General features: G+C 38.5%; 1 protein-coding gene across 2 annotated transcripts; it reads right to left on the bottom strand.

The window, feature by feature from the left end:
• Positions 1-3698: 3698 nt before the first annotated feature.
• On the bottom strand, positions 3699-7353 carry osr2 (odd-skipped related transciption factor 2). Of its 2 annotated transcripts, none has more exons than XM_074683960.1 (4): positions 7152-7353; positions 4789-5478; positions 4399-4498; positions 3699-4028 (listed from the first exon to the last, which is right to left on the bottom strand). In XM_074683960.1, the coding sequence occupies exons 2-4, from the start codon at positions 5439-5441 to the stop codon at positions 3954-3956; spliced, it is 828 nt and encodes a 275-aa protein (XP_074540061.1). In that variant the 5' UTR covers positions 5442-5478; positions 7152-7353; the 3' UTR covers positions 3699-3953. The 2 variants fall into 2 exon arrangements, with proteins under 2 accessions (XP_074540061.1, XP_074540060.1); XM_074683959.1 differs by having other exon boundaries at positions 3699-4110.
• Positions 7354-15133: the final 7780 nt, after the last annotated feature.

Below are 15133 nucleotides of genomic sequence, written 5' to 3' on the forward strand. Positions count from 1 at the left end.
GTCCTGTAGTAAATTTGTGAATCGGGTTCCGAAGCTGATTAGAATCATGGCATGACGGAGGAAATTTCACGCAGCGCATGACGAGGTTCACCGCTTCCTCCTTAGGTCATTTTAAGCTCACACTGAAAGAACTGAAGCGCAGCGTTTATATGATACGACTTTTGTCATAATGTTTGAACAAAATGTGGATATCCACTCCAGGACTTTACCGTCATGAAACAGAGGTGTGAAAGCATCACTGAACGCCAATTCGTGCCCACACCCAAAGCTGTAACAACAGCTTTATGACCGCAGAGGATCACCTTTGCTTTGGGAGTAGAAAACTCACTGAACAACAGGCAGATAGCTGCTGCTTGGCTAGTTTGAAAACGCATCATTTATTTAAACAAAAGAATTTTCTTTTAACTACTGGCTCCATTCAACTTTTTAGATCAGACCTGAAATCAATCAAATTGACATATTACCTTAAAAAAGAGAGAAAAGAAGGCGTACAATCATAGGGAAAACGTATTATTGTTATTCTTAGTGTTAATTGTTTATTTAAAGGGGATGTGCAGATTAATGAACATTTCAGCGCGTCATCCATGTTAACATGCGAGAGGATCATAATGATTTTCATCAGTAGTAGCAGATCAGAGAACAGTTATTACAAATAGGAAGAGATTTTTTAAAAGAAACAATAAATCCATAGTGACGTGAGATCCTTGCTCTTTTCTCTGTACCTGGTGTTTTATATGGTGATTCATCAATCAATCGATCAGCCTATCATTCAGCCACTTGTCTAGTTGGTCAGTCTTATTTATGTAGCTATAACAAGGCCTAAAGATCCATCTATGGACAAATGTTTTTACACACTTTTTACAGCAAAAGGTCTACGCAGTATTTTCTTTCTTTTATCTTGTTATTATAAGTAGGGTTATTTTCTTATAATTATTTACAAACAATAACAATAATATCAATGTGTCAGTGTAATGTTAATAAATGCAAGAAAAAGCTATGTGAAATGTAAAGATAGTCAGATAATGTTTATAGCCTAATGTTTAGGCTAAAATATGGGAACAAGAACACAGACACAAAATACTTTAAGGGTGGATACTTGATTATCTTTTTGGTGTATCAGTAACAAAAGTGACCTTGAGAACGTGAAAATCTAGAGACCAGGCCTATGAATATTAATATGAGAGTGGGTACAGGTCCGCGACCCTTAACAGGAGAAGCGGTATAGAAAATGGATGGATGGATGGGTACAGGTTACACTCCTGTTTTCTAAATAATGAAATACTGATTACAGAGACTTCCTAGGATGTGTCTAATCACTGTCCCTAAATTAGACTGTTTAATAGAGCCGAAAACATCCACACAATTGTCCACTGAAGAGTATTTCACGGTGACGTGTTTTCAAACATGTCGTTTCATGACAGTCGGACAGAGCGACCAGGAAGCCGCACAGCCTCACCTCTGCGCGCAAAAATCCCGCTTCCTGTGGACGGAGTCCACGCAGCAGGTCAGGCAGTGATTGAATTTGTGATGAATGTGTGTGGGAGCGTATATGTAAATGCTAACGCACCATTACTGATCAATTATTTGGAGATGTTAAGAGAAAAGAGAAATCAAGCTCTCTTTGTTTTGCACCTGACAGCTGAGAGTAAATCAGTCAAGCGGTTCGAGCAGAAAATAATCAATTTCATGACTCTGTATCTTTCACATTAAATAAAGTCATTGAGGTAAACTTAAATGTTAATGAAAAAAGATATGTCAAGACTTTCTCTCTATCAAAAATATTCTTAACCAATGAAATGACATAAAATTTCAGACTTTTTCTTGTGGATATAGTTCATCAAATAAGCTTCAGATATTTTCGTTTCAAAAAGTTTTCGCTCTTTCTCTTTGCAAACATGCAGCATGATGAATATGACATACTAAATATTATTGTTTTTCCTTTGTTGCGATCCTATTTGGACTTCAGAATTTCTCTCAATAATACAAGTGGTGAAGAATAGAACAGTTCAACCAATTATTCAGTTGCTTGGCTTTTACTTTCTGTCTTTTCTTCTTCCTTTTGCTGAAAAAGCAAAGCTTTTCAGAAAAGAAATCCAAATGTTGAGCCGTTTGATATAATAATAATAATAATAATAATAATAATAATAATAATAATAATAATAATAATAATAATAATAATAATAATAATAGTAATAATAATAACAATTTTATCATTATCATTATTATTATCAATCTTATTATTATTATTATTATTATTGTTATTGTTGTTGTTGTTGTTGTTGTTGTTGTTGTTGTTGTTGTTGTTGTTGTTGACAATATTGCATAGGCTACCTCTTTTATCTTTTCATTTACATGGTTGCAGGTTTTCCTATTTGAGAACAAGGCTAGTTGTTCTTTTTTCCTGATTAATAAAATCTAATGCTTTTCTTTTTAAATAAAAGCAGAGATGTTGCTTCCCATTAATGAAATGAAGAAGGTTGCTGTGCAATAAGTTGGGCCTCGGTTCATGTCCTTCCGTCAATAATTAATAGGCTTCCTTTATAGTTCCTGTTTGTGTTTGTGACTTGCTCAGACTCTTTCTTAAGCCCATGAAATTTAATCTTTATTTTTGTTGTATTTATATTTTTGTCATTCAATTAACAGCACTCTTGCTTTGATGGTCATTTTTAACGCGTCTCTCCACCAGCCAATTAGAAATTGTGAAACTTTTAAACAACAGGCCTGCAGGCTTTAAGTCACGCAGCACGCCAGAGAGATGAGTGAAGAGTCGGGGGAAGGGAAACTTCAGTTATCTTCATTAAAAAAAGCAAAAGAAGAAGCTCACAGGTCAGTTCATCCTGTCACAGGTCAATAGGCTGCTGGTTAATGTTCAGGCCATGGACCAGGCACCGAGCGAGGTCTGCTGGGTCACATCCAAGTCTTTAGACGAGATAGGGGCATGAAACAAAAATCTATGACGGTTGAAGCACTGTCACATTTTCCATTAACCTGCTTCTTTTAATAAAAGAGGAAACCTGGCATATTGTTGCATTAAACGATCAGTGGTCCTGAATCCTGCACCTGTCACGAACTAAAAAGCTCAGAGTTAACTCTGAAATCTATCGTTTAGTCTGTCTGTACCGTGTAACTCTGTGTTTATGCCACTGGGCAGGTTGGTTAGGGTGTCAGATAAAGATTTCTTATCTCAGAATCTGTCTCTGTGGGCTGCAGGTGAACTGAAGATTATACAAGAGCTCAGTTATTCTGAAGCACAAAAAATATGCAAGAAATTAAAAGTACACAATTACGTATTATTATTATTATTATTATTATTATTATTATTATTATTATTATTATTATTATTATTATTATTATGTCTTACGATATGTTTTTGCAAGCCTTATTAGTTGCGATTACCCTGATTTTTCTTTTTTCTTTTTCATATTTATTTCTTTGTACGTCTCATCAGCAGTAACATAATTTTTCCCACAGCCACATCTTTAAATCTGACCGTATTAACCATTAGAAGCTCAACAAGACACATCATGATTAGACTATTCGATGGTGAAGTAACCCAGATTCAAGACTGTCATCTTTAAGTCATGGGAAAGGAAACAGCACATGTACATGTAACGGAAATATTTATTTTTTAAAATACAATTTAACATACTTTAAATTTATCACTTTTCATTGACAACGTTATTATTATTACAGGGGAGAACATTCAGAAACAAACACATATGTACATGGTTTTGATATTTACAGGTGAAGTGAACGCTGGACATGCTGTCCCCGCTGCTGTCCCTCTTGAGCTCCAAACAAATCCCACTCCTGAATGAGCCGCAGTAAACATGTCCCGGTTTGTGGATTGTCTTTTGAAAAATAAAATAAAAAACTTGCTGACTTGTCCTGCGTTTTGACCATTGTCTATTAGTTAGTCTGTCCAGCCTAGAAGTCCTGGTGTGGGCTGTGCGTCAAACTGTGCCGTCGCAAGTCACAGTTGCGCCGAAACACCTTTCCGCAGCGGCCACAGCTGTAGGGCTTGATGTCTGTATGGGTGAGAAGGTGAGTTTTCAGGTTACTTCTTTGATTAAAGGTTCTTCCGCATGTGGGGCATTTGTGGGGAGACTCCTGTTTAGATTTGAAGCAAGCAAAGAATTATTCCCTTTAATTGTATCGAAGCTCTATCACTTTTATCACCAATATCCTGTCAGGTTAGAGCTACCAAACTCATTTCCACAGGGTTCTTATTTGACTAAATGTGCAGATCTCTAACACATGAAGTAACTGAAGCAGCGGCCAAACCCTGTGGTTTCATGAGCCCTGTTCATGCAAACATGAGGCAGTGTATAAGACAGGTGAACTGCGCTGCTCTGCGTCAATCAGAAATCATGCAAACAGTGAGGATTCTCTGCTTACCTGCATGTGTAAGGTTTTGTGTACGGCTAGAGTTCGAGACTGACAAAATCCTTTCCCACACTCTTGACATTTGAAAGGTTTTTCCTTGGAGTGGATGTATCTGCGAAACAGAAACGACACTTTGTAAATAATCTGCTCATGCGTGATTCTACTTATGTATTCATTCATTCAAATAGCTGTAAACAAACAAGTGGACAATCTGCTCTGAAAAGTTTTAAATGTTTATTTTTGAATGTGCATTAACCACTTCCTTCAGAAACACCTGCCATCATAATGTGAATGTTAAAGAAAAATAAAACATTACAAGGCCCTGGAAGCAGCTTTAACCCTGTGAACAGAGCTCTCCAGCAGTGTTTCTGTGTCTTAATCTGTGTTAAAAACCAGTTTTACCTGTGGTCTCTGAGATGGTCCTGTCTTCTGAAAGCCTTGTGGCATATATCACAGGTATAGGGCCTCTCGTCCGTGTGGGTCCTCTCGTGGATCAGGAGGTTATAAGACTTGGTGAAATGCCTGCCGCAGAACTTGCAAATAAATTCCTTTTTAGTCTTGGACGGGAGCCTGCCACGGGTGGGTTTTCTGTCCGGGGACAATTTGCTGAGCTCAGAGATGGTTCCTCCTAGTCCTGATGCCAACTTTGACAGGTCCGTGGCTTTCGGTGGGTCCTCCTGCGTGGCAGCGAGGGCCAGATTGGCGAAGTCAAATCTCGGCCTGTCTTTGTGCAAGGAGGGGAGGCCGTGCGCTGCGCCGGCTTGTTTGGGGTGAAAGAGCTGTGCTGCGGCGGAGAAGGGTAACGCTGGGAAGGGGATCCTGGGGTCTACGAGGCCCTGGGCGGCTGCCATCTCTGTGATCGTAGACCGTAGTCCTTGGATGTGCGGGTAACCGAGAGTCCAGTGATTCATGTGCATGGTTTGCACCGCGCTGAGGCCGTACAGTCCCTGCAGCTGGTCAGCGGGGAACGTGTTCACGGCCTGCAGGAAGGAGTAGTTGGTGAGCTGGAGGGCCGGGTGCAGTGGGATCGGAGCGTGCAGAGCTTTGCTCCCCATCTCGGCTCAGACCTCCGCAGAGTACACGGTGACAGCCCTTAGGGAGAGAGGAAAACAACACATGAATGCTGTGTGGAAATGCCACTTAGCCACTTACTACCCACGCGATCCAACAGGCGGGGAAACAACCATAAAACACACACACACACACACCTGTTATACACACACACGCTAACTCACAGCCGTTATTGGGTAAAATAATAATTTCATAACAACAAATTCAGTCATGAAAGGAGGATGGCTGAGCTGAGACTTTCAGAGAGTGACTTAAAAAAATCCAAATGCCACCCCAAAGAAGAAAACAAGTTAAACATCTGTAAACTAGGAGGCGTTCAAAGCAGTTTCAAATCTTAATCCAATAATTCATGAAGGTATTAATCAGAATAAATGCAAATTAAACGACTCCAATTTCACAGATTATGGCTGTAAATTACTAAGAGGCCTACAGCTTCCTTTAAGTTGCCCAAAGCACCAAATGATCCACAAAAACACAGGACTGGCGCACTGTTTGCAGCAGCATATTTAAAATGTGTAAATAAGAGCATTGGTGAGATTACGCGCGCAGTGTGCAGCTTTTTTAACATGTGCTTTTTATTTAATGTCACACAAGACAGTCAATTGAATGTGTCTACTTTTATTTTTTAATTCTTAAAGATTAAATTCTCTTTTTCACTTATTGTGCTTTATCTGCACGAAAGAGCGTCGAGTCAGAAATATTAACTACTTCACACCAAAAAGACTTTCCAGCTAAATAAAACGATCACTTCATCAGGTGAGCTGACTGCATGAAGAGTGACAGGTTCAATATTTGTGTGGATGGTTAAGTTGAGTTTCCCTCCTTACATGAGAACCACAAGCTCAGCTCCAGACTTCAGCTGCTGGAAATGACACTTGAAGCTCACCGAGCAGCAGCTGATCCTCACATCTAACGGGAACTGTAATTATAATAAAATAAAAATAAAATAGTGCTTCTTCTGGATCGTTTTGAGTAACGCTCGCAGCTTCTCTGCTGGATTAGGACTTGGTCACAGCTCGACATGCCGTGCGCCCTCTGAACCCTGCAGCTTCGCTCACTTTGGGCAGTTTCCACAGTTACACACAGCTTGCAGAGGGTGGACGTGCCGCGGACACGGCAGTCTAAGAGCCGTGGCGTGTTTCGGTCAGGTCGTTACATTTGTTTCACGTTAACACCCACTTGTACTTCGCTTTCACCTTGACGGGCGGATTTCACGTTTTGCACAGGTGCAGCAAAAATCTCCATGCATGTTATAATTACTCCATGTAAATCTTTATTCAACCTGCTCTTCTCTCAACAACCTTTGGACTTTATTTACACGTTGACAGCGGTCTAAATAGAGCCTGTTTGAGTCCCTGTCAGTGTCTGCAGTTGGTGGGTTTTCAGCCCGCAGTGTGACATGGACCTCAGAAGCAAAGGCCACTTCTTGTTTCAGTTTTATTACGCGCTGTGGGCCCAAAGAGGTGATGACAAACGTGGGTAAACTATGACCTCAAGCTTGCGATCATCATGAAACAGAGCTCGCCTCTTTATTCCTGAAAGGTTAACCACTTTACGAACACGGATCTCTGCTAGGTTTGAAAGCCGAAGTCACATTTTTTCCACTGAGAAAAAAAAGATTTTCAAACGAGCTAAAAGAGTTGGTTTCCCTCCCTGCGTAAGACTGACTCAACCCCTGCCAAACAGAGTCTTACCCCAATAAATAGCTCCCCAAAGTCCTGGAGAATGTCAGTAATCCACAGTAACTCAAATAAAGGTCTTCCAAGTTCCAAGTCCAAGAGACTTTCATGTGGCCATGTAGTCGACTCTTGCTCTGCAGAGATGGGACGAGTTGTTAGAAGTTGTGGAAGGAGGTGAAGAACTCAGAGGAGAGACAGGAGCAATGCGGGAGTCCCGTCTGTAGCTGGTGCTGGAAGTGTGCGTAATGCGCACCGGTGCTGCACTTTTCAGGGCTCCAGGGCTCTGGAACTCTCAGCCCGCCCTCCGACACGCCTCCACCCCCTCTTGTATCATTAACTTCAATGCTCCTCTTCTGTTTATTTGTGTTTGGATAGCAACTAAGGCTACAGACCATTGTAGAAGAGCGTCTTCAGCTCGACCCGCTCTCCTGACACCTCTCATATACGATAAAGCCAGGGCAGAGATCTTCTTCTGGAGTCTTGATTGGAAGCGCAGGAGGAAACCCTGATCGTTTTTTCCTCTTGCACCACGCTTTTCAAAACGTGCTTTTGGATACTCGAGCAGCTTACAAGACTTTTTTCTTGAAACCATATACACCCCGTTTGCGAAAATGGGAGGCACATGCAAGAGTCACCACATGTAATCTCTAATTTCTGTGCGGAAAGAGAAAAAGAATTCAGAGTTTGTGAGTGAAAAAAAAAAACATCCTGTGATCAGCGGCACGGCGAGCAAATCAAAAGTTAACAGTTGACACAACTTCTGCTCTTCAAGCAACGGGCGCCGCTTGTTTCCTTAGGTACAGATTTTATCTTCACACATTTATGCGCTTTTTATAGCAGCACAAAACACATTACAGGACGAGTTACACGATTTTTTTTGTGTTTTTTATTATCATTATTATCTCATTTAAAAATAGCCGTATGGCCGAACAAAACAATAAAAACAACTGTAAGATGACTTTTCTGTGACGGATAAATAAAATATAGTAGGCTACGGTTGAAATCTGTACCGATTAAACAAATCCCTTTGGGGAAAACAGCTGATTCAGCCTCTCTTACTCTTTTTAAAGAGATCATAAGACATGGATAACTTACACCTGAAAACACAGAGCTGTTCTGAGAAAGAAGTTGTTAAAAACAAATAAATAAATGAGAATGAATCAAAAGTTTCCGTCCGGCTCTTTGTCCTGTGGACAGAGACGAGTTTGCGCGGCAGCAGACTGCTCTTCAGCAGGTGAAGCTTGTTTATTTATTTTTTCAATCTTGCATTTAAGTGAAATTTGCCCCAAAACAACCAAAAATAATAATTAAATTAATTAAAAGAATCCACATAATGACTTTTTAAGAGAGGATCTTCACATCTAAATCTCACCCCACTCCACAGGCTCATGTTGAGTTATTGTGTTGTTGTGTGTGACTGTCTTGTTATATTACTCTTTATTAGCTTCAACCACCCTCTTTTTTTATAATCTCCGCTGTAGCAGGGCAGACAGGTCTTTTATTTACTGTACTTCTTGTCTTCAGCTACTTGGTGTGTGTGTTGGACACAGGTCTGCAGCGCCGTCTATTGGAGCGCTGATAAAACAACAACTAGTTTCCTCTCCTAAAATGACTCAACTCGTTCTCAGAGCAAGGAGATAATAGATACTTTCCGCTTTAGTAAATCACTATGGAAATCAGTTAATTCAAAATACTGAAAACAAAAACTCAAGTGATAAAATCGGAACATCAAAAAACTTCAAATAACCTCAACCAAGCATCATTTACCAACTCAAAGCTCCTCTTAAAGCAGAAATTAGGCCTTACAAAACTACAAGGGTCAATAGTGTGTGGATATTTATGAAGATTTATCACACTCTCCAGGTGCTCGTTTAGTCCAAGTTTCGTTTAACTGCTGCACTTTTCTGTCACTTCATCTTCAATGTTAAAAACCGAGAAGTTTCACACCCATCATTGAAACAGAAACACCTTACAAACAGGATGAAATCATCTCTTTCCTGGAAAGGAAATTATATTATTACAGTAATCTTAATTCACTGATCAGCAGTAAGGGGCTGTGCTTTAAATACCCGTTCGGCTGCTTTATCATGTTTAACGTTTTACACCTCAACAACATTTTAACTGTAGTCATCTTTACTCAAATGAAAATATTTTCTCAACATGAAACCTACAGTTCACATCGACGATGGCTGGTGATTGTCGGTGTACATGAAATAATTAATAATCGTGCTGTTAAATCCAACTTATCTCACAGGAACAATAAAAGTCATGCTGTTCTACTCTTTCAGTTAATCTTCCTTTCATCTGCGCTGCAGCGCAACGTTGCTGCAAAGCCCGCATACAATGGCTGACACCAACCAAATAACACCAAGAGATAGAATGAGACCGGAAGAAATACAATAAAAGAGAACTGATCAGTTTCGTAATAGTTTGTACGGGAGAGAAAAATGAAAAAATAAATAAATGAATAAATAAAATAAAATAAAAACGACCCCTGATGTGTTAAAATGATGAATGTCGGTGGAATGTTCCTTTAAGCTGATTTTGACATGAATAGTGTTGTTGATGTAAAATAAGAAAAAAAGATTTTGAAGTCCAAGCTTTAAGGGTTTAAATCCTGTTCATATCCATAAATAAAAATGTGACACTCACACACTAATGTTATGTTAATAATATCTGTGCCATAAGATCAGATATTTAATTATTTACTTTATCTAAATAACTCTAACCCTACGTTTACATTTCATCATCTCTGTGGTAATAAATTGGATACAAATGCCCTTGAATTTAAAACTCTGACTGAGAAACTGATAAAAATCCAGCTTTAAACCAACAAATAAACCCAGAAACACCTTAAAGTCACCTTTGAAGATCCAGATCTGCTGGCCCGTTCTGGGGTCTGCTGGGGTCTGCTGGGGTCTGCTGGGGTCTGCTGAGGTGTGCTCTTCTGCCTGCTCGCCTGCTTCTGTGCAGGCTGACACAGTGACAGGATGTCAGGTCCATACAGCAACAACAGTGGGAGGTAAAAACCTGTCACTGACTGTAACCTACCTGCTGTGGTTTCAAAGCCCCCACATCCACACTCTACACCTTCTCTTCTTCCTGTCCCAGCAGCTGCTGCTCTCAGGATGGCTGTTTTTCACTCAAAGACCCCACAGTCACGTTTTCCCCCACATCACACTCTTTACTAGAAATTGTGCCTTTCAGAAAAAAAGGGGGTTAAGCCTGTTTCACCTTAAGAAGTGAAACAGTTATATACATGTAACATTATATGCATATGAAACAGTTAAATACATTAAACGATACAGGGTTTCTTTAATTTCACTGTTGCATATAAAGGATATGTTAATGATAAATACAGTACAATAATTTTTTTTGGCTGACAGGGTTATAAAAATTATTCTATTTCATTAAGCAACAACAACATGAAGAAGCAGCTGAAATCAATAATTTAAGTATAACAGGGGCGGTGTTATGGGTGGGCCCATCAGTCCCAGGCCCACCCACTTTCTGTTAGGCCAACCTTAACTTAAAAAAAAAAAAATCATAAATGAAGAAATAAATAAAAAATAATAAAAATAAACTCTTTGAGGGTAATTTTCTTTAAAAAAAAAAAATAAAAAATTGTCTCTTCATTATCATCATTCTGTTATTAAAAGATGCCCTTTTTTTTTATAAAATGAGCTAAGTGTGACTCACTTTTATATTGTGGGCCAAATAAATAAATAAATAGAGTTTTGAAACATTCAGTCTCTTGTTAAGATCCAACCTAGATTATGGAGAAAAAAAACATTAGAAGGATTTTTACCAAATACTGTTTGAGTTCGAGGTATAACATATGTTATGTACCCTTGAGACCTCAGATTAAAGCCACAGACTGTTATAGCCTCTTGAATCATGGAAGACAAGAGTGTTACCACTTAATATTTTTCTGCATTACATATATGTCTTGGTTGAAAGAAACATGCTGGAATTTTTTAAAAATTGAATGTCCTTTGCAGGGGACAGTGGGACTTCCGTATTCTGAAAATGGTCCCTCTGCCATTTTTTTCTACATTTTTCAAGGAGGGGCCAAGGGTTTTCTGTGCTTAAACAAAACATAAATCATTTACTATCTAAAGGTTAGCTTGTAACGGCTGTAGGCTGTTTGCCCTCCGCTTTCCAGGTGTATATATGTCATCAAATCTGGAAAAAAACATTAAAAACTTAAAACTTGACTTCAATTGAGCTATGTAGGTGTATGTTTGTGTGTGTGTATGGTTTGGACCTTCAAGGTCAATTTGTGAGCATGTCAATCCTTTGTCACCTGGAGTACCCTGCATTTCACATGAAAATATCGACCTAGCAAGTCCACCACAGAGGACATTGGGAAAAACTGATGTTTTAAGTAAGTAAAAAAAAACAAAGTTTGACACCAAAAGTTTTCAAAATACAGTTTAAACACTTGTGATATAAGAAGCATCCAGTATTTATCTTTAAAAGCACAGCATTTGCATAAATCTGATAACTTTCTTTTTTTTTATATCATTCAGAGGGATGAAGAGCACAACAGGTTCTATGCCTACAGACTATTTTTGTTTTTTTTAAATAAAGCTTTGAAAGTGATGTCCTCCACTGAGGTCAAAAATACATTGTTGGATCTCAGGAGGCAGTAAGGAACATGCATAGGATAGCACTGCTGCTAATCAGACTGAGGGTTTGTCTGGTTAACGTCCACAGTTTTTCATGTTATTTAAAAAGCATAGAAAACAGTTGAGAAATGACAGTAACCAAAATATGGTGCTTTTGAGCATGTTTTCATTCATATGTGTGATATTGCTGATTATAGGTCCTGAAAACCTGACAAAAGAGTTTTATGTCTCTTATGAAGTGAATATTTTAATCTATCTTATCCCTAAAAACATTTTTGGCCAGGTTACTTGGAGTGAGTTAGATGCATATTATTATTATATCATTTGATCATTTGCCATCATTATTGTTATTGCTATAATTTATAATACTGCTATTGCTAACAATAATATCACATTTATCACTATCACTATCAGTATTATGTTTACCAATAGCTTAACAAAAATTCTGTCATAACTGTCATTTTTATCTTTCTTGTTACTAACTTGTTTTTTTTGTTGTTTTTGTTTCTTTTCTACTTTTTTAAAAAGAAATCTGTGCCATTATGTTTACATTATTGCAACAATTATCACTGCCATCACCACTTCATTACCCTTTCATCTGCCTTTACTGTCTATGTCCCTGTCTTGTATTGTAGCACAATCAAATAATAATAATAATTGTAATAATAATAATAATAATAATAATAATAATAATAATAATAATAATAATAATAATAATAATAAGTATTATTATTATTATTATTATTATTATTATTGTAACATAATTTTAAAAAGAAGAGATGAACACACCTGATAAAAAGTTATTTTAATGCTGTAGGTTGAATTTGGCCTGGAAATGTTGGTACTTTAATTATTGAATCAAATGAGACAGCCAAATGAAGATGACACTTATTTACAGCACTAGTAATAGATACACACATGGTTATTGGAAAAAGACTTGGTGATATTTATCATGACATTACGTGCTGTTGTTCAGCTGTGAGAGCCTCCTGCTGAGTCTTTTTTATTTCACTGTACAAGATTGCCCCCTGTTGATCCCCCCTAAAATTACTGTTGCTCAATCACTTCATGTTGCATCAGAATAAACTGAAGCTCAAGCTTTAAAAGCAGAATACTTATATTTATATGCTCTCACAGTGTGAACAAACCTGTACACATCACCAGGTGTTTGTATGTGTAAGAACAGACACTGGAAGAGTTTTGGGCACTCACACTTACATACACACACAAGACATTTCTATGATCTGCAGCACAACTCTTCTACCATCTGGTGTCCATTGCCACTATCTTCACTGGTCTCCTGCCATCTGTTTAACAGCGCTCGGCACCTCTGCGTGACCAAAATGCTTTTGCTCTCCACAACGTCATCCACTTTGCCAGGGAAGCATAAAGAGGAAAACCGCCATGATATCGTGCTCCTTCAACCAATAAAACCCACCAGTTAATACTGCTCAAGCTCAGCACCAAATCCCATTTGTCAGCAAATAGCTTTCCCTGTCTGTCTGTGCAGGACGGCTGCTTCTGTACAGCTCCTTGTCATTAACCTGACATTCTTAGTTACATGCAGAGCGAAGACGCCCTGAAGACAAAGGAGAGAGGTGAATCAGAAATGTGTCTGATCAGATCAGCAGTCATTAAGGGACAGCTAGCCTAAAGTCAACACCATTAGTATTCAGAAAAGTCACATCAAAGGGTCACACTGAGCCTTCACTCATACTTTTACTGAGTTACTCTTTTTTAAAAAAACACAGATAGTTCTGTTATTTGGAGTTTGAAGACGAGGGTCATTTGTTGAAAATGTTCATCTCTGTTGGGTAAAAATATTGTATTAAGTGATAGATGGAGATGTGGATTAGTCTTACTCTCCAGTTGGTTACATACAGTATGAGCTTCAGTGGTTGAGGAGCTTGACTTAAAGAAGCCCAGAGTAGAGTTTATGCTGGAGAGGAGTATCCTGAGGCCCCAGGCAGAGAGAGTATTTGATCAAATTGTCTCCAACATGCTCTATCTGCCTGCATTTTTATATCATTACATGGGCTTGTCATGAAAATGGTATTTTCCTAAAGTATGTTCTGCAGCTATTCGTGGCCCAGCTGTAATAGGCATGACCTTTCTGCAGTCTGGATTCAGCTGCTCTGCCTCTGAGAGATCTCTATGGAAAGGTGCATTATATCGTCTGGCCTTCAACACGCTGCTTCATGGCTGTTTGTTTCCCAGAACACTGAATGGCTTGCACCCACGTTTACTCACTCAATCTGAATCTTTTTGCACATTAACCATATTGCATGCGCATTTTTTTCTTCATCTGGACGCAAAGACCCTGGCTTAACTGTTGGAAACGGTCACATAATATGACCTACATTCAGTCATTCCCTCTACATTAGGTCATAGGTTTGATCAAAATGGACTACAGGTAACCAGACTAAAAGAACTCTGTCATCATCTTCTGAAAATAATGAAATCCTCACTAGACTGGGGTGAGATGACAAGTTTTTAAAGCAGCAATCAAATCTGAAGTCTCCAAAGGTGCAAATAAAAAAATAAATTTATGATTACAGGGACAGAGAAAGTGTTTAATGAGGTTATTTTTGCGCAGGATTCAATAAGATGAAACAGTGTGACATGGAGCATTATCCTGCTGGAAGTCTCCATCAGAAGATGTGTACACTGTGCTCACAGAGGGGTGGATGTAGTCCCCAACAATACTGAGGTAAACTGTGGACTTTCAACAAGGCTCCATTAGTAGTAGGTGAGTACTAAAAATTTGTATTTATGTATAAGTACTGTTAAACTGCTTCAATTGTACTCAATTTCAAGTAGAAGTACTGGTGTGTTAAAATAATATTACAGAAAAAGAACAAAGTACGCTTCTCAGCAGCAGACATCACATTGATTTGATGAGATGTTGCTGTCAGTGTGATGTCATGGTGTTTCCTCTGTAGAGATCAGTAAACTGTCACACATCATGTTTGAACATTGCATCATCACATCACTGCCATTAGCACTGAAGGAAACCACATTTTAAAAAACTCATTCAACCAGGGAAGAAATCCGAGCTCACGTTTGATTGTTGAGCATTGTATGACTGAGTGGTCAGTTTGGCTAAACTTTACAGATAAATTGCTGTATTAAGCCAAAAGTGTACAAAAATGTTGGATCATTGCAAAAAAATCCGTATAAGGTAAAAAAACAATAACAACAACAACAAAAAAAAAACAAAACAAATAAATAAATACAAATATTGATTATGCTACACAGATACTTGCACACACAGCATTCCCTCAAGAGAAAAATGTTGCCAGTGTTGGAGAAAAATCTGTAACCAGTCATAACTTGAGGCCCCATGCCATTTGCATGATGCTCCAG

Source organism: Halichoeres trimaculatus, unplaced genomic scaffold (genome assembly GCF_033239565.1).
Source record: "Halichoeres trimaculatus isolate MK-OKI-2021-1 unplaced genomic scaffold, fHalTri1.1 fHalTri1_scaffold_12, whole genome shotgun sequence".
Classification (NCBI taxonomy): domain Eukaryota; kingdom Metazoa; phylum Chordata; class Actinopteri; order Labriformes; family Labridae; genus Halichoeres; species Halichoeres trimaculatus.